General features: G+C 49.0%; 2 protein-coding genes across 6 annotated transcripts in view; one reads left to right on the top strand and one right to left on the bottom strand.

Moving 5' to 3' along the window:
* RSPH1 (radial spoke head component 1) overlaps positions 1–7,721 on the bottom strand; it is a 46,197-nt gene extending 38,476 nt beyond the window's left edge. For 2 of the 5 annotated variants that reach the window (XM_082392884.1, XM_082392883.1), the window contains exons 1-5: positions 7,561–7,712; positions 4,957–5,070; positions 4,749–4,854; positions 2,586–2,676; positions 1,969–2,104 (exon numbers count right to left, since the gene is read on the bottom strand). In XM_082392884.1, coding sequence (XP_082249010.1) covers positions 1,969–2,104; positions 2,586–2,676; positions 4,749–4,854; positions 4,957–5,070; positions 7,561–7,614 — 501 coding nt within the window. In that variant the 5' untranslated portion in view covers positions 7,615–7,712. Of the gene's footprint in view, positions 1–1,968; positions 2,105–2,431; positions 2,560–2,585; positions 2,677–4,748; positions 4,855–4,937; positions 5,071–7,560 lie in introns of all 5 variants that reach the window. The other 3 variants (XM_082392887.1, XM_082392885.1, XM_082392886.1) reach the window with 3 other exon arrangements.
* A 4,420-nt stretch (positions 7,722–12,141) lies between these two features.
* The window catches only part of SLC37A1 (solute carrier family 37 member 1), an 80,561-nt gene continuing 69,153 nt past the window's right edge, over positions 12,142–23,549 (top strand). The window contains exons 1-2 of the mRNA XM_082393007.1: positions 12,142–12,306; positions 15,097–15,160. The gene's annotated coding sequence lies outside the window, so the exon portion shown is untranslated. The remainder of the gene's footprint in view (positions 12,307–15,096; positions 15,161–23,549) is intronic.

Raw genomic sequence — 23,549 nt, 5'->3', positions numbered from 1 at the left:
GGATTATTTTTATCAAGTGAAATCTCTTGGTTTTTCCTTTCTATTTCTGTATAGAAAGTCCTCTTCCTCATTCCAAAGGTCATAAATATTCTTCTATCTGTGACTTTCTTGTTTGCATTTAAATCTTGATTTCTTCTAGTAAGTATCTTCATCTACATGCTGGAGGACAAACTTTGGTTTTATTTTTTCTCCCAAATGGTCATCAAGCTGTCCCAGCACCATTTCTTGACTTCTCCCCACCATTCCTTTTAACTGGAAGTGATATCCTTTCAAGTGCTGAATTATTTTATACACTTCGATCTGTCTGTGGACTCTCTAATCTGCTTCACTGATCTCTGTTTCTCTATCTTAGTATCACACTGTTTTCATTATTGAAGCTTTATAGTGTGCTTTCATAAGTTGTCAGCAAGGATGTGAACAGGTAATTGTCTGAAGGAAGAAAGTCAAGCCAGCAATAAAAGTGTGTAAAGGTGCTGGGCCTCACCAGGAATCAGGGAATTGCACATTAAAACTATGAGATAACATTTTTTACCCATCAGATTAGAAAAGAAAATGTTAAAGACTAATACTATCCAATGTTGATGGAAGAAGTGATGAAGAGACTCTCACATCCTGCTGACCAGAGTATAAACTGGCTTAGCTTTTCAGGTCAACTGGAGTATCAATCATCATTTAAAATATCAATACCTGTAGATTTCGCAATTTCAGTAACTAACCTATATAAAAACTTCTGAATGCACAAAAAGATAGCTGTTTCTTGGGGTATATTTTTGTGTCCTGATATAGTGTGGTTCTATTTATGTAATTAAAATCCCCATGCTGTAATTCTGTATAAGTTGTACGTATAAGTCTGTGCCTTCGCGATGCTTGAGCTGGGTGGGGAGGATCCAGAGTCAGGGCGTTTCACAGTTAGAAGCTCTTGCACAACTTTAAAGTCTTTTTCTAACTAGCAGAACAAAGCCCCACGTCTGCTCTTATTCCTCAGATGAGTCTAGCTTCGCAACATTCATTGGTTCCTTCCAATTAACTTGTATCAAATTCTCTTTCTTCCACCCACCTCTGTGTGCCGAAAAATATCTCATGAGATTTTGCTGGGAATGACATATTCCGTGTACAGATTTAAGGAGAACGTGCCTACACTTACAAAGACTAAAAGTAGAGTCTGCAATTAGGGCGTGAATTATATGGAAATGAAAACTGAGTTTTAAGGGTCTGAGGCTACTTTGTTAAATCAGTTAAATGTTCCTCTGTCAAACTCTTAACACCTTTCATTTGCTCAGCAAACTCTTTCTTCGGGGAAAGTTTCTGCTCAACCCCTGATCAAGGCTACGTGGCAAATGCAGGGTGGTAGGTAGGTTCCAAATTATTCAGGGTTTCTCTGCATCCCATCAGGGCTCGGGCAAGAAGGACGAGCAAGGCCACAGAGTCCTCCAAACAGATATGACCCATCACGGGTACTGCGAACCGGAAACCTTCAGACCCAAGGCCTCCAATCCCACCACCACCTGGAGGGAGCGGGTGGGTGGGCGTGGAGCTCCAGGGAGGAGCTGGTGGGTGTTCCTCCCTGCGGCTCCCGCTGCGGGCCTCCCAGGGGAAAGAAAGTCAAAACACCCACAGGCTCAACTGCAGGAAGTGCTCAGTCGTTCCAGACAAATACGTATTTCATATCCGATTTACTCATGAGAACAAGGTCAAGGTGCCCCCAGTGCTATAATGATTCCCGCTGCTGGGAGAGAGCATGGATGTTACTGAGATGCAGAGAAACTGGCTGAGCTGCCCCTGCCCCCGCCCTGCCCTCTGTGGGCATCAGTGAGGCTCGGAGCTCAGCACGGCTGCCCTGTTTCCCTGTCTGGAGGGGGTGGGAGGGTTTGCCTGGGTTTGTCCTATTTTCTGCTCACACATTTACACAGGCTCGGGGAGGACGGTATTGCTTATTTCATGGGCAAACATCGCTGCCCGTCGACTTACATTTTTGTTCAAGAACTTGCCCTGGTACCTGTGGTTCAGGTGGATGAGCTCGGCCGTGCCCTTCTGCTGGCCGTTCACCCAGGTACCCACGTACTTGCTGCCCGTCTCCGCGTAGAAGTAGGTGCCTTGCCCGTGCCTGGGGAAGATGAGGAGAGCGATGCACTTGGTTCCGCTGCAGTGAAAACCCTTCCAGGTTTATGAGACACACATTTAAATCAAGGGGGGCCTAGACTGAGGCCCGCTCACAAGTGGCTTCTATATCTGGGCCCAGTCGAAGCACACCTCCTGCTTGTGGCCCAAGCTCAGAGCACGCATCCCTGCTGGACAGCGGCGGCCTCCTGCCTGTCAGCTGGTTGCCTCGGGGAAAAGGCAGGGCTCCTGGGAGCTGCAACAAAGCCCCCAGAAGGTTCTCCTGTGCCCTCCTTGGCCTGGGGCCCTTGGGTGGGTTCCCGGGAATCTGCACCTGCGCAGCAGTACGTTGCTCCCACGCTGGCCGTAAAGCCATGAACCGTGGGGCAGAGCTGGCCAGTGGGCTCTCCGGTCATGATTCTGTTGCTTAGTCACCGTCATGTGCTCATGACATGAACTGATCTGTGGGCCCAGGGAGAGAACCGAACCTTTGGTGAGCAAACCACTCCCCGGTGTAGCTGTCATTGTTGACGTAGTAGTACACGCCGTGGCCATGCCTCAGGTCGTCCGCCCACTCCCCTGGAAGGACCACACGAAAGCGGGGGTCAGGAGGAGACAGCTCCACCCTTCACCGCTGCCCTGCCCACTCTGACCCCCCTCCGCCCCTGCCTCTCGGCCGGACCGATGGACACATGGAGCGGGGAGCCGGCGGAGGGAGGCTGAGCCGGGCCTCCAGGGGGACGGGCTGGCAGGTGTATGTACCGGGCCACTGTCGCCTGCATGTGCTAACAGCACCTTTCCCACTTGGCCGGCGGCACAGCAGGGCTTCAAGCCAGGGTTTGCTGCCCTAAGGACAGTGGCCCCAGCTCCACAGTCCTGCTACCTTGCGTGCGTTCAGCGATCCAGCAACAACCTGGAGCCTCGGTGGTCTATTCTCAGCCACTTGCCAGCATTTCAATGTTTCCCGCCTCGCAGCTGCTCCAGCGCCTGGGGCCGCCCCACCTGCACACCTGAGCCGGGCATCCTCAGCAAGCGGCCGGGGGCCCGTCTGCGCCCCCTTCGGCCAAAGCAGTGGCGAGGAAGTCTCACGTTAACTTGGGCTTTGGGCTGGAAGACTGTTGCCTTACTGAGCTAAAACGGGTACTTAGCCTCCGACCTCAGAGAAGAAATCCCTGGGCAGTGACTGCGCGCTGCACCCATTAAGATACAAAACCATAAGGAGACGCGACAACTTACAACTGCCTCCAAGCAAGTTGTATACGCTAGCTAACCTTCACAGTAAAAATTCCTTCAATCCCCTATTCTGAGTGTGTATATATGTATCTCCACATACGCATATATCTTATCTTACATAACATATATAATATATATAAATATATATGTTGTTCAAATTAGATTAACATCTACGCTGAAATCAAAATGACAATAATGAGATTAGGGTCATCAGAATCTGGAAAGAATTAACTCCTAAATTAGATCGTGTCAAGTTGATTTAAAAAGCAGATGGGTCCTACGTCTGCAGCCAGGCTTCTAAGATTTATGAAACAAAACCAAAGAGAAATTCCATCTCCAGTAGGAACAGCAGTGGCACTGCCCACCCAGGTGTCGGATTCCAGCAGAAGCCCCGTTTGAGGCTGCCTCGGTTCTGGTTCTATGTGGCCACCGACAGGCAGCTCCAGCCCACACCCTCAGAGGGTGGAATCCGTGCTACGAAGCGTTGCTATCACACAAGCTACGTTGCCGCCCGCCGACATTTACTGAACACACACGATCCGTCCGGTCTGGTTCTGAGCATCTCACGCGTGTTCACTCCTCTGATCCTCGCACTGCAGGGGCGAAGGCTGAGGCAAGGGGGGATGGGGTCCCTTGAACCAGGTCACGCTTACTGTCACACCAGTTCCAGGGTTGGGCTCACAGACCTTTCTGGAAATCTGATGAAAACTAGATAACTTCTTCCCAGAAAAGCAGCCTAGAACATAACCTTTGCACACCATTTGCGAGGCTCACAACCCACCCCCGCTCGTCTCTCTCCCTGGGTTAGGAACTGCCTTCACCGGTCTTTGGGGTGAGACGTCACACTGTCGTCACACCAGGTGACAATTGTGGGTGGGGCGGCAGTGCGGTTCTTGGAAATAAGGGGACAAGAATCTTCCTGAGCCATAACATTGGCAGGTAACGCACTGCGGCAGAGGTAAGAACGCCAGTTTAACGAGGCAGAACGCCTCCCAGATCAGAAGCCTTCAGTGAAAGAACCACCATCTAAACCAACAGTGTGTTCATCAGAAGAGGGGCTGGTCAGAAATGGAAGAGAGCAAGAACAGTTCCAAGGAGAAGAACACCACTGAGCACCAGTTGACCCGGGTCCAACCCACTCCCCGAGGTCCGGGCTCGCCCAGCAGCCTCTCTCAGCACATGGGCCCCCAGGAGGGAATGTGCGGGTCACAGGGACAGTCACATGTCCCCCTGTGGACCACTTCACTAATTACAAGGCTTTCTGGTTTCTGCATCAACCCTGTGAACACAGGAACACAGTTCGTATTTGTTGAATGACTGGGGAACTTGAAGCTTTCATGTGTGTCTCAGCATCCACAGAGAAGTTCCATCCCCAAGTCCTCCACAACACGGAAGTCTGCTTTGTGGTAATATTTTACCTTCATATCTTGATCCGTCTGGATAGATAAAAGTGCCTTGACCATGTTTTTTATTTTTAACATATTCTCCAATGTACCGCGCACCACTTTTAAATTTGTAGGTCCCCTGAAACACATTGATTATATAATTCATATCAATCCTGAATTTAATAATTGCTAACAGAGTATTAAATTGGGTAAACCACCCACTCAAGTCATCGATTCTGACCTGGCCGTGTCTTTTACCATGTTCGTATTTCCCTTCATACGTGTCCCCATTGGGCAGTCTCGCTTTCCCGTGTCCATGCCGCTCACCGGCCTCGTTCCGCTCCCCTTCGTATTCCTGGACCAAAGGAAACAAGGTGATCACAGTTACCATTTATTAAGCACTAACCAGGGACCTCCCTGGTGGTCCAGTGGGTAAGACTCTGCGCTCCCAAAGCAGGGGACCCGGGTTTGAACCCTGGTTGGGGAACTAGATCCTGCATGCTGCAACTAAAGATCCTGCACGCTGCAAGGAAAAAGATCCCATGTGCCAAAACGAAGACCCAGCGCAGCCAAAATAAATTTTTTAAAAAATGACTAAAATAAATAAAAGCACTAACTATGTGTTAGGCATTTTATAAACAGTATTCCATTGCATCCTCCCAATCCTTGACCTTGTCTTACAGGTGAGGTAGGTACCAGACCTGGGTGACAAGGACATCAGTCCAAGGTCACACAGCTGGTACGTGTCCATGGTGGGACTTTCACTCTCTCCCTCCAATTTATTATGATAATCCTTTACACTGTAAACGAAACTGACCATTTTGAGGAAAATGCGAGGTGCTCCAAGTTGTGTTCTTTATAGGAACACGTTTGAAGTAGCATTTGCGGGTGGAACATGTCCTAAACCCACCTTCCTCCAATAATACAGAACTTAAAATGCAAATCATCCCTGGGGTGTCTGTGGCCTGAAGACAGCTTTGACCTTCAAGGAAGCTCTGATGGTGGGAGAGGGGCAGGGGGAACTGAGGAATAAACTGGGCTCAGCTGTCAACTTGAGTCTCCTAACTCAATTTAGTTTATCTTATTTTTAAACTCCTTATCAAGAGACTTAAGGTTCAAACACTCATAGCTAAGATTGATAATTAATCTATCTTAACAGTAAATCAATAAAAAACATAATACAAGCTTGTCGCTTCCCTATTTTCTCGATCCTTCAAAAAATAAACGTTTCTCAAGCACCTAATGCATGAGTGTAGAGTGCAGATAATGAATAATGAAATGGCGAGGGCATAGAGCAATGATTTGACATGGCGTTGGATCTGGGTAGACATTACACACAAGCTCAGACACATTAAGTCAAGAGCTTCAGAAACAAACATTTTTGCAGTTCTTGTGCCTTTTCTAGGACTGTTTGGCTCAGAAATTCATGCTCAGATTATAAGACAGAACTTTACAACCTTACAGACTTGTTTCAGGGTTGCTCTAAATCAAAATGTACAAAAGGCTCTTCCTCCTGCCCCAAAGACCTCTCAATACACCCAACACTGAGATGCTGGGGTGCCTGAACAGGAAGGGAACCCTTGAAAATGACCCCAACTGTGAATCAAACATGAAAATTATGGGCACTAAAAAGTTACAGATCAGTAGGGCCATTTGAGGGGACGAACTAGAAAGCTTACTGGGAAGGTGATGTAGCTTGGGTTCCTCAGAAGCAGACCTTGGGGAGAGATTTTTTTTAAGTGCTCCCAGGAGAGACCAGCAAAGGGGGTGCGAAAACAGACGTGAAAGAGGCGGCTGCCAAGCATGGGTGATGTCGGGTGATGTCCCAGACTCAGCCTCATCGCACAGGGGGTTCCGCAGTGTAGATCACTGCAGTTTGTCCTGCCTTTTAGCACTAGCTGCTGGCTGCCCCGGGATACGTACATCCCAGGCACTTCTGCCGCTCCCTACTGGCCAGGTGGCTCCAGTGCACAGAGGTGCTTGTCTTGAGCAGCAAACCAATCAGGCAGAAGCTGGAAGATGGGTGTGCAGAGCTAGTAAAAAGGGTCTGAGCAAGCACAGCTATCTCAGCAGGGGTGCTAGATTTTTCAGGTAATTCTGAAACTATTTCAACTCTGTACCCTGCACACACACAGCGGATGAGGTTCCCAACCTGCCAGCCAGGCAACAGTCACGCTCTGGCTTCGGGCAGGACAAATATGCCCACGTGGAGCCCAGCTCACATCACTGAACGTGTATCCCTTACCTCCTCTCTGCTGTCTAAACCAGGAAATAGTTCCAACGACCCGGGTCAGTCCCAGCAAGAGTGAAGGAAGCACATGTGATTACAGGCCTGTATGGTAATACTTCAGGAAGCCTTCGCTGAGCCTGGGACCTCCTTAGCATTTCTTGAAGGCTGCCAGGAAGCAGCTTTCCTTCATCTTCCTTTAACGCCGAGGAGCCAAGCTCCATTACGGAAATAGTTTCAGAATAATATACAAAATACATTCAAGAATAGTATGGTAGCTTGGGATGACCCAGCCACTCAAGGAAACTGCCTCGATGGAGGGTAACAGCCGGGAGGAGGACGCTCCCAAAGCCTTGGATTTGGAAATCTTTGCCTTTAACGAGAGGAGGAATTGGTGGAGTGGGGAGCGAGAAGGGATTCGGCAGGCAGACGTCATAACGTTTCACCTTTCACAGCCATCTTGCAGGACGCAGCGCCCGCGGTGGCCTGCGTGGTCCTTGCTCTTGGCTGGGCCTCCCAGTGGGACTGTGGCTGGCCTCCAGGCCACCCCACTCTCCGAAACCGGCTTCCAAGGGTCCGCGCACCCCTGGGAGCCCCTCCCTTACCCGGAGATCTCACCCCAAGATCATTCTCTCCCTCCTCCTCCAACTCTTCCGAGCCCAGGTCCGACATGATCCCGCCCCAGTCTGGATCCCGGCTGCCGCCTGAGCCTTTCTAGTCGGCAGGTACCAGCGGCCTGCACCGCGTCCGCCGTAGCCATGGAGACGCGGCCAGGCCCGCCTCTCTCTCAACGTAGGGAGGCGTAGAAGCCGGAAGGCGGGGGTAGGAGTCACTGTTAACCGTCGCATGCTGTCATAGCAACGGGATGCATCCACCAATCGCCGCTTGGGACGGGAGAGAGGCGAGGCCTGGGGCGGGAAGGCGTGGGGAGAAACCAATGGCAGCCTTCGGGGCTGTCATAGCAACGAGAAGGGGCGTCTCGGCCAATCGTCGCGCAAGAGGAGGGAGGGGGCGGGGCCTGAGGCGTACTGGGTAACCCACCTGCTCGCTAACCTGGACACCACGTGGCTGGCCCCCTTTAACCAGCTGCTGGGTGATGCTGCAACGAGGAGAGGTGCAGGAAGCGCGTCGGGCCAGTTCTCTTGAGGCCTTCACCCCTGCCTAGAGCTGGGCACTGCCCCTTCCCAGCCCCGGCCACTGGTTCCTCGGGTCCCTCGGCAGGCCCTTCCCGCCCCTCCTCACCTTTCTGGGCTCTTCTGATCCTTCGGTGTTGGCGGTCCACAGAGATGTGTTCTTCGAGATCTTTTCTCGTGTCTGTAAACATCTCCTCCTGACTCAAGGAGTCAGCTCCGACCTATTAGCAGATGCAGTCTACCTTGATGCCCATCAGGGTTTGACGTCTCTCCTCCACCCTGGGTGTGAGTCCAGCCCCCTGGGGTTCCCATATGGAGCTCGCTCCCTCACACACGCCTAGACAGTCACTCACACGCGCACGTGCACACATACACCTGCACATTCACACTCACTCCCACTCGTTAATGGGCCCCTCCTCCTAGCTTCCCTCCGGTCATCTGACCCTCGGCCTGCCCAGGGCCCCTCATGATCTCCTTCCCGACTCGTCTGTCGCCAGCCCTGATCCCAGCCTGTAAGCTCTAGCAATGGCCTCTAATTCAGCCTCTCTATCTCCAGCCTTTGGTACTCTTAGCCACCTCACGTTCCTCCTCTACCCCGAAGCCCAAATGCAGACCAGCCTTATCCACTGGCGTTCAGTCCCTCCATGTTCAAGCCCTAAGTCATCCTCTCAGCCTCACGGCCCACCATCCCCTTCCTATACTGGTTTAGATGCTTCAGACAAAAGAAAACCACAGGCACTTGCCCCAGTACCTCCTTCACTTCCCCACTTCTATGCCTTTGCCTGTGCCAGACTCTCTCCCTGGAAAGTCTTCCTTCCCCCAGCCTTGCCTATCAAAAGTCATAGCCATTCATCAAAGACTGGATAAGAGACCACTTCCAGAAAAAGCTCCAAATTCATGGTAAGGATGCCCTCGTGGAGGAAGAGGGGAGTGGGGCTTAGAGAAAGAGGAAAGGACTTCAGCTCTCTGTATCATCTATCTGGCTACCATCCATCCATCTACCTATATATTTTAAAGGTCTGAGTGTGACAACACGCAAAATTTAATTTTAAGTAGTGAGTTTTTATTAGTATATATTAACCATATTTCTCTGTATTTTTAATTTTTTGCTCTAAATGTTGGACACCTCCCTCCTGCAGTTTCTATTGATCCTTCAAGTTAGCTGTGCTCACTGTCTCTCTCTTAATTCCCATCGTAACTTTAACCATCTTCATCAAATACACAAGACAAGTTCTGTCTCATGTGACAGTCATCTGGGTGGTTGTCTGATTTCTGGGTATCAGGAGCCATGCCGCTCTCATCTTCGTTTCCCCCTCAGCACCTCATGTTTTGCACACAGTGGATGCTCAACCAAGCCAAGGAAATCCAGTCCATATGGGCCTTTATATCCCCTGGTGAGATGGAAATATGTTTTTCCTTTATCACTTTTACTTAAAAGAATCTCTATTTTGTGTGTGGAAATAAACAAAGACCACCCAATGAGAACAGGCAAAGACCATTTATTCGCGGCTTGCTATAGCAAGGGATTCAGCCACCATCACTTGCATTTTGGCAGAGACTCAAAGGCAGGCAGAGGAGTGGGAAAGCTTTATAGTGGGAAAAAGGAAAGGGGTTGGTGCCCTGATTGCAGGCTGTGGGTGTGGGAAAGCTGCCAGAGGGCTCACGAGAACCGAGATATCCCATGTGTTTGGTTACAGTAAAAACTCAGCTTTCTGGGGCTTCCCTGGTGGCGCAGTGGTTGAGAATCTGCCTGCCAATGCAGGGGACACGGGTTCGAGCCCTGGTCTGGGAAGATCCCACATGCCGCGGAGCAACTAGGCCCGTGAGCCACAACTACTGAGCCTGCGCGTCCGGAGCTTGTGCTCCGCAACAAGAGAGGCCGCGATAGCGAGAGGCCCGCGCACCGCGATGAAGAGTGGCCCCTGCTTGCCGCAACTAGAGAAAGCCCTCGCGCAGAAATGAAGACCCAACACAGCCAAATAAATAAATAAATAAATAAATAAATAAATAGCGTTCCCTTTAAAAAAAAAAAAAAAAAAAAAAACCTCAGCTTTCTCTGGTTGGTCCTAAGGGGGAAGGGGGGGCAAAAATTAGGGTGCCTCCCAGTTATAATCAAGTCCTGGCCATTTGGAGCCGATTGTTAAAGGGGTTATTGTTTGTTCCTGGATCAGTTAGTAGAGCTAGCAACTGACTTCCTGCCAGTCTGGCCCACAGTAGGCTGGCTTCTTGAGATGGTTACTGTAGATAGTGGGTTGGTTTCCTGGGCTTGTTGCTGCAACTTGTGGGTCAGAGTTCTATTTCTATATATGGTTTGGCCATCGTACATTTGTATATCCAATTTTAATGTGTTTTTGCAAATTATACAAATAACTGTGTTTCATCTTAAATCTAAATATTGCATGGTGCTCTTAGTTGCTTTTGAGATTTAATACCTTCAACAATAATAATAACCCCAACTTTTTATTTATTTAAATCTAATATTTAAGTATTTTTTAAAATCGATCTAAATGGAGGGAAAACAGGTCTTAAAGTCATCATTTAGTGGAAATATTACTCACCTAGAGCCAGAATGCCCAACTTCAAATTCTGGGTTCCCATGGCCTATTAGTTTCGGTGACCTCAGGCAACTCACCTGCCCTGAGCCTCAGTTTCCTATTCTGTAAACTGAGGGGAATAAACCCTTCCAAACTCAAAGAGCTGCCCTGGGGATCAAAAATGGTATTTTATTAATGTATGGTTATTTATTATGATAGCTATATAATGACATCAATGAAGATCTAACAAAGAAATCACATATCATTAGTAGAAAGTTCTCCTCACACCCACCCAGCCCCCTCCCAGGTGTGTTGTGTGATGTTGCTGGGGGATGGGGAGATGGGGGAGGGTAGCAGTGCCTGAGTAAACACAAAGGCCAAATCCATGAGGTGAATAGCTGAATAATCGACAGATCTTCCAGAACACATAGCATGCCAACCTTTCCCTCTGAAACAATAGCATAATGGAAGGTTACAATCTTAACCACATCTCAGGCCCAAATCCATCACTTACTGAAAAAATAAATGTACAAGCAAATTAACACACAAGACCCTACAATTATATTGTTTGTTAGTTGCAAAGATAAAAAGATTGTAAACACCCCAAATTAACAGTTTTCCTTGTGGGAAAAAGTGGGGACTTTAGAAGGACAGATGACTATGATTTTCTTCTTTATACTTGTCAGTTGCCACATTTACTACAGTGGGGTGTGTCTTTTTATAATAATACCTCAAAATATGTTAAATATTAGAGACCTGGAGTGGTAATACCATCAAGAATATGCAACCAGATGTTAGCTTTTTTGCATATAAAAATAAATGTCAGAAATTCAACTTTCAAATTTTCTCTAAAAATGCCAGTGAGTAATGTTTGCTAAGTTCTGACTCTGTGCTGGCAGTGTTTGAAGAGTTTTATATATGAATTATCTTAACAAATCCTCACTGTCATTTCTCCATTGTACAGCTAAGGAAAGGGAGCCACAGAGAGGTAAAGACATTGCTCAAAATCACACAGCCAGTGGGATTCAAACCATGCCATCTGACTCAAGCTATTGCTGTAAATCACTACACTCTACTGCCCCCCAGATCTCTGATTTAAAGGAATAACTATTCTTTTCTGGGAGTGACTTTAACCATCTACCAAGCAGAGAACCACTGGCTCAAAGAGCCTTCGATTAAAAGACTCAGAAAGTGGTTTAAGCACACCCTGCCCTGGATCACATCATAAGCAGCTGGGTGCCTAGCCATTGAATTATTAGATCCTAAAATTTACAACTTGATTTATGGCTTACGCAAATTAGTCAGAATCCTCCCCACCCACCCAAATCTTTCAGTCAATCTATAGTAATTTCACTACCCTGCAGGTTTAGCAATCGTCCAAATAAGGCAAGATCAGGTAAACATCAGGACCGGCCTCCCAGCCTCCTGCAGCAAAGAGCCCAGAAACTCCTTCCAGAAAGAGGCTGCTCCCCGCTCAGGGCAAGTAGAAAGCCCCACCTACCCTCTCCCTATGAGACCTGCGTAGTCCAGAAACACCTCATTAGGCCAACCTGAGGCGGGGCAGCCCCAAACTCCCTGACCCTTAAGCCCCACGTGACACGCAAGTACTTGGTGATCACAGAAGCAGCGATTTCAAAATCCGAAGGCCTGCGAAACTGCGGCATAGCTCATCCTCGTCCTTCCCCAGAGACAGAAAGGTGAGGCCTCACTAGGAGGAATTTCTTCACTGGAAAAAGGAGGAAATCCTACTTCTCAACCTTGACAGGGAGGCACTTCCCCTATTCCCCCAGCCGGCCCTTCCCATCACCCCCCGGGAGGGGGTTCCCATCCTCTCCTTTCCCCCTCCCCCCTCCCCCTCCCTCTCCCCCTCCCCCCTCCCTCCACCGCAGGGAGCGTGCGCAGATGAGCCCTCCGTGGAGAAGGGAGGGGCGAGGCGGCAGGGCTTCAGGTGAGCGGAGAAGGTGAAGGACCACGGTTCCTCCCAGCTCCATTCCCCCAGGCAGAAATTATCTTCTTGCTTTTCTTAAATATAAATGAGACCCTCCTCTCTCTGCTTCTCCCACCCCCGCCAAAAGAAGGAGTGAAGGAAACGCGATCCATGGTTCTGCCCAGAGGGGCTGGGGATCGTGGCTTCGGCTTCTACGGTGGGACCGCCCCGGGGGAGGAAGGTGACTTGGAGGCCTCCTGGGGGTCCGCTTCCCGTGTTCCACACCTTTCTGACCCACCTCCGAGCTGGGTCGGGGCTGCCTGGCAGTTGCCATGGCGACTGGCTGAGGCGCTGAGCCTGTCCCTTCTGGACCGTGGAGGACAGGGCGGAGGGGGGTCGGCAGAATGCAAACAGGGCTGTTTCTGTGTTTGTTTACAAACTGCTCAGGTAGAAAGCAGGGACTTTTCACCAAATGAATTCAGGCCCATCTTCAGTGTGGAAATGTGTGGTTGTTTATTAAAATACTTGTGTTCTTGAGAATTGAACTATTATATATATATATATATATATGCACATTTATAAACATACACTTTTAGGTATATCTATAGGTAGATATAAAAACACAGGCCTTGTAACTTCTTTTTTAAAATGGAGTTTTTATGGCATTTAGTGGGTAGGAGTCAGACCCAGGTTTGAAATCCTAGCTCTGTTTGCTTCTTTCTGAAGCCAATTTATACCCATCTGTAAAACGGAGGTAATAGTTCACTGCCCTTTTAGGGCTGTTGTGAGGTCTAAATAAGATGTCTGTAATGAGCTTAGCACGGGCCTAGCACACAGTAAAACACCTAGTAAATATTAGCTATTATTATTAATAATTGTATTATTGTTACTCAGCACTTAGTAAATGTTAGCTATTATTGTTAATAGTTACACTGTGGTTACTCGTATAGTAACCAAGCACGTTCTGTCTATCCATGGGTCTTTGGGGAAGTTCTGACTTCAGGTTTTCTTGGTCATTTTCAATTGTGTCTTCCCAGAGAGGATCAAACTGCCAAAGATGGTTCAACCAGGTAATCATGACAATCAGAAGATAGTCTGTGAAAAACAGATTATGTTTAATGCTTATATCCATTAGCACTGATACACATGAGGGTGGGAAGAGACCGAAGTTTCTAGAAAGATATAGACGAGTAGATCCTTACGTAAAAGGAACTCTTTTAACTGTTTGAGGTTATGTCTCTTATAAAGGTGACAACTGACAAGGAGGAAATAAACAGATACACACACACACACACACACACACCCCTACACACCTACATGAGGTATGCGGTTTCATGGAAGGATATTGAGAATGCTGTAGTCCAGAAAGGAAGTAAATTCCTTTCCATCCAGGTAGTGGGATTATTCAGTAATTCATCATCAGCAGTGGGCGGATGGGTTCATGCAGTCAGACAGGTGGAGCCAAGAGACATCAGGAAGTTGGGCCAGCTCGCGTTTATGTTGGGCAAAACTTGAGGGCACAGACTGTGCTCACCTGTGCTCCCCTCCCCCCCATAGCAGTGCCCGGCACATAGTAAGCCCTCAATCAAAGAAGCTTGTGATAGTGGTGTTAGGTAGCATTTTGTAACAGAGTTGTACTTTATGCAACCCTTGGGAAAGAAAAAAAATAATAAAGTATATCAATTTCTCATTCTTTTTTTCTTCTAGCTCATATCTTGTTTTTTTTTATTCTCCTTAAATCAGATTCCATTTTCCAGGGGCTCTCTCAGTGTGTCAGTTAAATAACTATGGCTTAGTGTGTGCTGGGTCCCTGGTCATATACCGGGGGTTATGAGGAAATGAGGGAAGAAAAAGTATAGACCCATTTGGGGCAAATTTGACATTAATCCATGCTATTTAAAAAATTACCAAAACTATGATATCTGATGGCTACATGTTAGCGCCTCAACCTAGAATGGATGTCCTTTCCGACTAGTGGGTAGGAAGTTTGCTTCTATGTTTGATATTACCTGTCAACTTGCTCTGGCCAGTGGTAGTGGTGGTGGGAGATCCCATGGTACAAGGGGCTGCACCTTCTAGGCCTAAGGATAGATCAGTCTCTCTGAGCAAGGAGCAGGAGAGGAGGCTGCAGGCTGAGTGACACATCCACTCTTCCCAGAATCAGGCTCACCCTACCCAACCTGCAGGAGGTCGTAAGGATCAAATAAGACGGTGAGAATGAGAATGCTCTGGAAACGCCAGATGCTGGAGAAATGTAATGTGTCAGTTTAACTCACATCTTTAATTCACCGATTGTACAATATTTGATGCATACAGAAGAATACACATTCATATGTGTCGGTGATGTGGCAAAGTCACACACAAATACCTGGGAACCTACTTCCCCAAATAAAGGAATGAATGAAGACATAAAGAGAATCACCATGGACATCTGAGTGCAGAGATCTCTGTGCACATCTCAAATCCGACTCTGTAGAATTTGGTTATAGAGAATGAAGAGCTACTGGGCCGGTGGGAAGGAAACTTAAGACTGAATACCTACTACCACATTGCCTTTTAGAACGGCCGGCCTGGGCCCGCTCTCGCCAGCAGAGTGACTGATTCCTGCTGCTTCCTGGTTTGCTGTAAGTCATTTCTCTTCTTTGCTAATTTGATGGGCAAAACGGCATCTCCTGGTGCCTTTACTTTGTACTTCCTTGATTATTTGTGAAGATAAGCACTTTCCCCTAAGGCTCATTCTCCATCTACATTAGCTGTTGTTAACTATTTAGATCTCATTTCTCCAGGACACCCTCAGAGATCCGTGTATGTCGTTCTCTCTTTCTGAAATGCAAGACCTACCTGGGTCTTGTTTCTCTACCTGGGGAATAGTTCTTCAACTTTAATACCTTACCCAGATGTCACCTCCTGGGGACGCCTTTCCCGACTGCTTCAGGCCCCTTCTGACCACCCCTCTGGCTGTGCCTGTTGCCCTCCTTGCATAGTTGTGACTTGTGTTTCGGGGTCAGCCTCCCTAAGGGCCCCAGGGCCTTGACCCCTGCAGTCTAGCGCAGAGCCTAGGCTCGGATTATTAAAAATTACTAAACGCTCTTGGCAAATTGGGGAAATAGAGTAAAGTATAAAGAAGAAAGTAAAGACAACCACTAACCCCGCCTCCCAGAGAGAGATGCCACTGCTGGCATCTGGTGCGCGCCCTCCCAGGCTTTTTGAATGGGTATATATAATGTTTGTACTTAATTGAAGTCATTTTATTTATCACTTGCCATTATCACTTACCATTATGGGGTGACATGTCCAAACTTCTTCAAAAGTGTTTAAAAGACTGAAAAGTATGTCACCTTAAGGATATACCAAAATTATCTTGAGTCAATCAAGATTTGATAAAAGAATGAATTGGGAATGTTTAATACAAGTTTGAAGTATGTAGGGGGTGTTACTTAAGGAAATTGTACTCCATTGTGTTACTAAGAAAATACTGTTTCAGGTGTCTTTTCTGGGTACCTCATTCCCCCCTGCTCTGGGATGACCCCCAAAAGCCCTTTCTCAGCTCTGGGTGCTGGCCTCTCCTCTATGGCTCTGGCATTCCTGCTTGTCTGTATGTCTTCCTCTCCTCCCCAGGCCCAGTTTTTGAGGCTCTAGCTGCTAGGACAAGCCTCTAGGCAATTGAGGACCAAACACAGTCGTCAAGAGAGATGAAGAAGTCATTTCCTTCCCCCTCTACAGAGAGGAGATTGAGGAAGGTCATAAACCAGGCTGGTAGTTTCAGGTTTCCTAGACTGGCATCCACGCCAGCTAAGCACCGAGATCCAGCACCAAAAAGACCCTGGCTGGGACCCACTTTGGACCACAATAGGCCCCCGGCCACCACCGCCAGGCAGTGCTGGAACTCATTGCCTGGAGCTGCTCACCTATCACACTGGGTGCAGGGTCTCTGTGCAGGGACCCTGAAAGTTTCCCCATCGAAAAGAATGGAAATGTAAAAATATGCGTTTGTTAAGCAAAATCAGTTAGGTAAGGATCATTTCACCACTGCATTCCTTTGATTTGTTCTTTTATGTTCAAAATATTGTTCAGTTCATAAAAATTATAAAATCATGATTTTTTTCCCCAAGTTTTTAAATTGTTGTTTAAGTTAAAACCAGAAAATTTGTGACCTGTTAAGGATTTGGGGGGATTTTCAGGTTCTGTGGCTTGAGGTTCTCCGTGGTTTTATACCAACTTGATAGTGAGCTCCTGGGACCGTCCTGGTCATCTTTGTAACAAGGACAGCGTCTTACAGGTTGGAGGACTCAGTGCCACGACATTAGAGGAAGAGCATTCCTGACGTGACACACCTCGTAGCGCCAGCATGGGCACAGCCGCGGCCGCGGACAGGCCGGGGATTCTGCCGTCCACGTGCGGGGGGCACATGGCCGTTGGGGGCTGGGATCCACTTTGACTCTCCCGGGTACAGAAGCAGCACTATGTCCTCCCACCGAGGCTCCTGCTTTGCCGGCAGAAGGATGGCTGTGAAGTGATCCACAGGAACTTTGAAGGTATATTTGGCTTTAAAACCTCTATTAACTTTATGCCACATAACCAAACCTTAACCGGATTCATATTGAAGATGAGGAAGAGGTGAAACAAACCCCATTTCTTTAGGACAAAATGGCAAATCAACAAATTAAGCTGAGGAAAGGGACTCTGTACTTCTCACTCACCCTCAACCCCCAACCTATGTCCTCGAATGATAATTATTCACCCTAATTTGCTGTGCTTCCACAGCTTCTGTGCTCTGACTCACACTTGTGACTCGTCATTCAACAACCAGGGTTTATTGAGTGTCTTCTTCGCTGTGCCAGGTGTTCTAGGTGATAAGGATTCACTGTTGGGCAAAAAAGGTAAAAAATCTCTGCCTTCGTGGAGCCCACATCCTAACACATGACCTCCTTCACCCTCAAGTCAGCCCCGGGAAGTCCTGGTGCTCAGGGGGGTGCAGTGGTGTCCCCAGGGTCCCCCAGCACTACGTGTGGAGTCAAGATCTGCACCCGCATCTTCAGATTCCAGAGCCCCAGATTCCAGATTCCTGCCAGGCCACCGTACACTGCGGGATCACGGCTGGTGTTCAGAAAGATGATCCCGAGTGACAGTAAAGAAAAAATACCATAGCCAATAAATTGCATTTATGATTGAGTTACATGAGTTTATTTTTAGAAAGGATTTTGATTATAAAGATTAAAAACTAATGGTTTCAACCGTAGGAGTTAAACAATGGGTGAACTAGAAAATGTAGCAACTGGAGGAGCCCAGGGCCAAGTCTTCCTGTGACCACAGCAAGAGCCGAGGTCATTAGTGGAGGCTGTGAGGAGAAGTTGCCTCTGTGGACGGTCACCCCCTGTCTACCCCCTGGTAGACTCAGCTGACTGGGCAAGGACCCTCGCCGTGCAAGGTCGGACTTTCCCAGGCTCCATGTTGGCTGGGGAAAGATGGGTAGGCAAGACCGCTAAGGTTTGGTAGAGAGAACAGGAGTACAATTGTCCCTCGGTTTCTGTTGGGGTTCCAGTACCCTCCCCCCCATGCCCACCCCGCAGATACCAAACTCCAAGGATGCTCAAGTTCCTTATATAAAATGGCCTATTTGCATATAACCTACACACATCCTCCCGTATACTTTGAATCATCTCTAGATGACTTCTAATACCTAATACAATGTCAGTGCTGTGTCAATAGTCGTTGGTGTGCGGCAACTTCAAGTTTTGCTTTTTGGAGCTTTCTGGAATTTTTGTTTTTCGAATGTTTTCCATCCATGGTTGGTTGAATCCACAGATGCAGAACCCAAGGATACAGAGGGTCCACTGTAATTGCATTCTCCTACCAGGCTGTTAACATATTGTTTCACGTAAAAGTACCCTCTCTGCGTAAAGCACCAAATACAGGCCCAGAGGGAGATTTAAAGTACAGCCCCTTGGTTTATAACACATATTTTACCAAACCACACCTAGGCTGAAAAGTATCGAGCCTTGCTGAGACTTTATAAAAATATTCCAACTTGCTTATCCTATTTATCTGCACTAGCTCAGCTGAGGGGTGACTCCCTGGTTGATGGACCAGCTTCCTATTTCCCTGTCCCTGACCTGCTACGACCTTATAGGCTTAAAACTAGGAGGAATTTACAGCGGACTCGGGCAACACGTGAGCTCCAGAGGGGAGCTCCACTGCCAGGAACACTTGACTGATGGAAGCGAAAGTCCCTGCATTCATCGCAAGCCTCTCTAGCAGCCCCGCTGGAGTCAGGGTCCAGCTACGCCCAAGGCACTCAGGCATCTTCCAGCGACCACTCCCCTCACCCCAATACAGAAGAAAAGCAAGAAAGCTCTCAACTAGGAAAAACTGCCAGGGTCCTGGAAGCAGGGGCATTTGCCCACCTGTCTTACACGAGCAGTTTGCCAAGGACCACCCTCGCAAATGGCAGTTGCCTCAAGTGTTAGGTGTTATCATAGCTCCTCTCCCCCAAATGCATCCTAACTCGGGTATCACGGGGTCTAAAATCCTAGCGCTAACAAGCCATTGCCTAGGCTAAGCACATCGTTCTATCTTTTTTTTTTTTTTAACATTAATGTTTATTTTTATTCTGTTTGTTTGAAAATACACGGCTTTGTCCTTTTTGTGCCTCTTCTCACAGCCCAGAGGCAACTGCTTTCCACTCTTAGCCTTTTCTCCACGTTTCTAAAGACGACGAGTACACTGCGACTTTACTGTCCAGCTTAGACCTCTTGCTTTGCAGACGAGATCTAGCTCTCTGACATCCCCGAGGATAATTCTAAGTGCTGTTAAGGCTGCTGCCTGGGCTTTTCCCATCCAGGAGGAGAGCCTTGGGTGGGGACAGAAGGGGTGACTCACAGAATACGTGAGTCATCTAGGGTCGAATCAAGAGATCTGCAGCCCCAGGCGGCCGGAGGCCTGGCCGTCTCCTCTCTGGGCCCCTGGGGACCCGGCAGACCTGCTCCTCCATTCTTGGTCAGGCTACGGCTCCTTGGCGTGTGGACTCTTGTCTGCCTGGAATACAAGACGTGCTTCTAGTGGGAGGCTCTTCATTCTGTTCTTTACCAACAACATTAGCAACGGAACCAAAAGTCTCCCCGGCTCACCGGTTGAGCGCCCCGTACTGCTAAAATTCTTGCTTTTTGATCAGTGGAGATAAAATGAAACTCCTTCATGGTCAGGAAACACGCTCTGTTTCCTTATCTCTCTAATAATATTTCATGCTTTTCTGCTTTCGAAGCTGGAGGCATTTTCACGAGCTCTGAAGCCCCGTATCCTCAAAGCTCCCTACAGGGAGCCCTCGGCCCGCTTCCGCCCTCCCCAGGCAATATCTGCTCCTCCCTGGATGCACACGCCTCGTGCTTTCCCTGCAGAGACAGAGCTTCTGGGCAGAAAGTCCTTTTTTCCAGTCTTATTTCCCCTTGCAACGCCCACTAGTAGCACAGAGCTTGTTTTGCACATAGTAGGTTTGCATTCCTAGTGCCTCTCTACCATGGATGACCCAACCCTCCAGCAGGTGTCAGAGTTACCTCTTTCTTAAGACCAGGGAAAAGGAGTGAGTCTTCCCTGCGAGTTGGGGGCGGCGAAAGCCGACCCTTCCAAGTGGAGCTGTCCACCTGTCTGTTCTCTCTCAGCGCCGCTGGGGCTCACGAACACGCTGGCACCACCTCTCAGATCGGCGCTGAGAGAAGTTCATTGTCTCGTGAACTTCCGTCTCGTCTCCGGGCCACACCTGCCCAGGGTTCCCAATGGTTCCCCGGAACCCTCTCGATTTCCCCAAAACACCTCCCTCTTCACTTTCACAACTGACTCCCTTCTGCGACAAAGGAGACAGAGGGAAGAACCCTCCCCTCGTGCCTGCCCACCCACAAAGTGACGGCTCTCTGCCCTTTTTCCATCGTCTCTTCTCCAACCCGAGGCTCATTCCTCCTCACATATTCTGGATTCCTTGTCTTTCCGCCTCTGGAGGGACATGTGTCATTCAAGCACGCAGTCCCCTTTCCTGGATGTGTCCACGCCCACCCTCCCTTCTGGCTGCTCTGGGACCTGGGCTTCCCGGGAGAAGGGGCTGATTTCCAGGTCTGGGGCAGGAGGTGCATGGAATGAGCTTGTGAGGACATCTTGTCACCCTAGAAAGCAAGGACACTATCAAAGGTACCCGGGTCATGTCAGAAGGACTCCCTGACCAGTGAGATTCAACAAGGAGAGTAACTGGAATGGATGCAAATACAGCAACTGTGGCTCAGCCCACTAGTGCGGAGAATAAAAAAGCAGAACAAAGGAAAACTCATGGCTAACTTTTGAAGAATAGTAGAAAGCCAGCTCATTATTTTGACAAGTGGCAAATAAAGGAATTCCACATGTATCCTGCCTTTCCTATATGAACTGTGCTTCAGAGTTAGCTAAATAACTGATGAGGGTAAGTTTCTCTTTATAGAAGTAGGCTAGCAAATAAAAAAGAAACAACGGAATTATGATGTCACCATTTCACAACTATGAATTCTACTTCTAATGAATTAATGAACTTAGGCAAGGAACGTCTGAGTACGGCAGAAGATGACCAGATGCCAGATGCCTCATTGGCTTGAATCGACCCGAATCTGATCAAGCCTCGGGAGCTCCTTGCCAATTTCAGGTAGTACACAGGAAGTACATAAAGAATATGTTCGACCATATCATAAAGATGGGGTCAGCACAATGCAGAGTGTAGGAAACTCTGCAAGAAGAATGGCCTGGCCTCCGTGACAACAGCAAGAAACTGCTTAGGACAAAGATGCAGGGGAATCTCCAGATGGAGAGACCTAGGAGACACATCAGACAATACACGTGTGGACTGTTTGGGTCCCCATCTGAAAATAAACTGACAGAGTGAGACCATTTATAGGGCACTCAGGGGAGTGAGAACACGGGCTGGGTATTTGACGCTATTATGGAATTATTCTTGCTTGGGGAGCCCTGATGATGGTAGAGTGATTATGTTTAAAACTGTATCTTTTAGAGATACACACTGAAACTTTACAGGTGAAATATAACCTCTGGGATTTTCTGCAAAATATCCTGGGGCAGGAAGTGGGTCAAGACAGACAGGAAACAAAATTGGTGGTGCATTGATCATTGATGAAGCCAGGCGATGGGTACCTGGGGCTTCATTATAATGTTCTCTCCACTTCTGTCTATGCTTGAGAATGTCCATGCACTTCCCTGGTGGTCCAGTGGGTAAGACTCCGCACTCCCAACGCAGGGGGCCCGGGTTCGATCCCTGAAGGGGGAACTAGATCCCACATGCACGCCGCAACTAAGACCCGGCACAGCCTAAATAAAGAAAGAAATAGTAAAAAAAGAAAGAAAAGAAAAGAAAAAGAAAATGTCCTTGCGTTTAAGAAATGTCCTTCCTCCCCCCTGAGTCCTTCTCCAGCTTTGGGCCCTTCACTTCTCCCCAGCGCAGCCAACCTTCCTGAAATGGTTTTCTGCTCTCCTTCCTCACCACCACCCAGGCCTCCACCCGCCCGCACACCCCCCCACCCCCCCACCCCCACCTGCCGCCCAGGCAAGCTTTCTCCTCCCCTGCTGTCTGTATCAGGCCTCTCTCACCCACCTAGGATTCTTCCAGAGACTCCAGACTCACACATCCAACCCCAGTCAACAGCCCCACTGAGACACCCCATGGGAACCAAACGCTCAACAAGTATAAATTAATTCCTTGCCCGCACCCTGCCCCTCAAGTCTGTCTGTCCTTTGTCTGTCGCCTCTCTCCACGAAGATGCCGCCATCCAGCTAGCTGCCCAAGCCAGACAGCTGGGTGTCATCCCAGCTCCTTCTTCTGCTTTCTCTCACCTCTTGGGCCTTCCTTAAGCCTGCGCTCCCAGACAACCATCATCTTGGGCCCAGATCGCTGCCAGGGTCCTCAGCCCTCCCCGCTCCCTTTCCCTGCTCCATTCCCCGCTCCCCATACCAGCCTGAGGGCTTTTGTCCACGCTGTGCTCCCTCTGCACAGACCATGTCCCTTCTCTTCCCCGAGCGCTTGACCAACTCCTTGTATGCTGCTGAGATGTCACCTCCTGTGACCATCAAGCCTGGGTCAGGTGACCCTCTTTTGCACCCCGTGTCCCCTACTGCACTGTGTGACACAGCCTTGTGATGATCGCTGGTGACCTGTCGTCTGACCTCTCCACTAGCTGGGAGCTCCTGGCGGGGAACGACCACATCTGTCCTGGGCTGCACTGCGTCAGGGGGGCTCCCCCAGCCTCCGCCCCCCCTCCTAGATCAGGGCAGTTGGAGGGCAGGAGGGGAAGTGGGGCTGTGGACTCCCTGCTTCTTCCCCGCTGCTGCGCCTCTACCAAAGCGCCGCCCTGGTCCAGGGGGTCCCTCTACAGCCTCAGCGCCCTGGGTTCCAGTAATGGCTCACTCCCCTGGCCTCTTCAGGCCTCGGGTGCCAACTTCCTGATGCCCCTGTCCTGGGAGTGCCTTCTCCACCACCTGCTCAGACTTATTTAGCCTCGTAGTGGGTTAAATAATGTCCCCCTCCTGCCCCGCCCTGCCACGCCCCACAAACTCAGGTCCCTCCCTGAAGCTCTGAACGTGACCTTACTTGGAAATAGGATCATTGCGGATACAGTCAGTTCCGTTGAAGTCCTCCCGGAGTAGGGTACAGCCTAAGTCCAACATGACTGGTGTCCTTACAAGAGGGGGGACACAGAGACACAGACACACGGAGAAGAGATGATGTGAACACAGACAGGCCAGGTGACAACAGAGGCCGATTAGAGCGATGCACCTACAAGCTAAGAAACACCCAGAATTGCCAGCGACGCCGCAAGCTGAGAGAAGGGCACAAAACCCATTCTCCCCTGGAGGCTTCAGAAGGAGCACGGCCCCGCCAGCATCTTGATCTAGACCTGTGGCCTCCAGACCTGTGAGACCGTAAACGTCCATTGTCTTAAGCCCCCCAGTCTGAGGTCTTTTGTTATGGCCGCCCCAGGAAGTGAACCCAAG

The sequence above is a fragment of the Balaenoptera borealis genome (assembly GCF_965194805.1).
Source record: "Balaenoptera borealis genome assembly, chromosome: 5".
NCBI lineage: Eukaryota > Metazoa > Chordata > Mammalia > Artiodactyla > Balaenopteridae > Balaenoptera > Balaenoptera borealis.
Note: the sequence above shows the minus strand (reverse complement) of the source record. Positions and strands in the feature narration are given on the sequence as shown.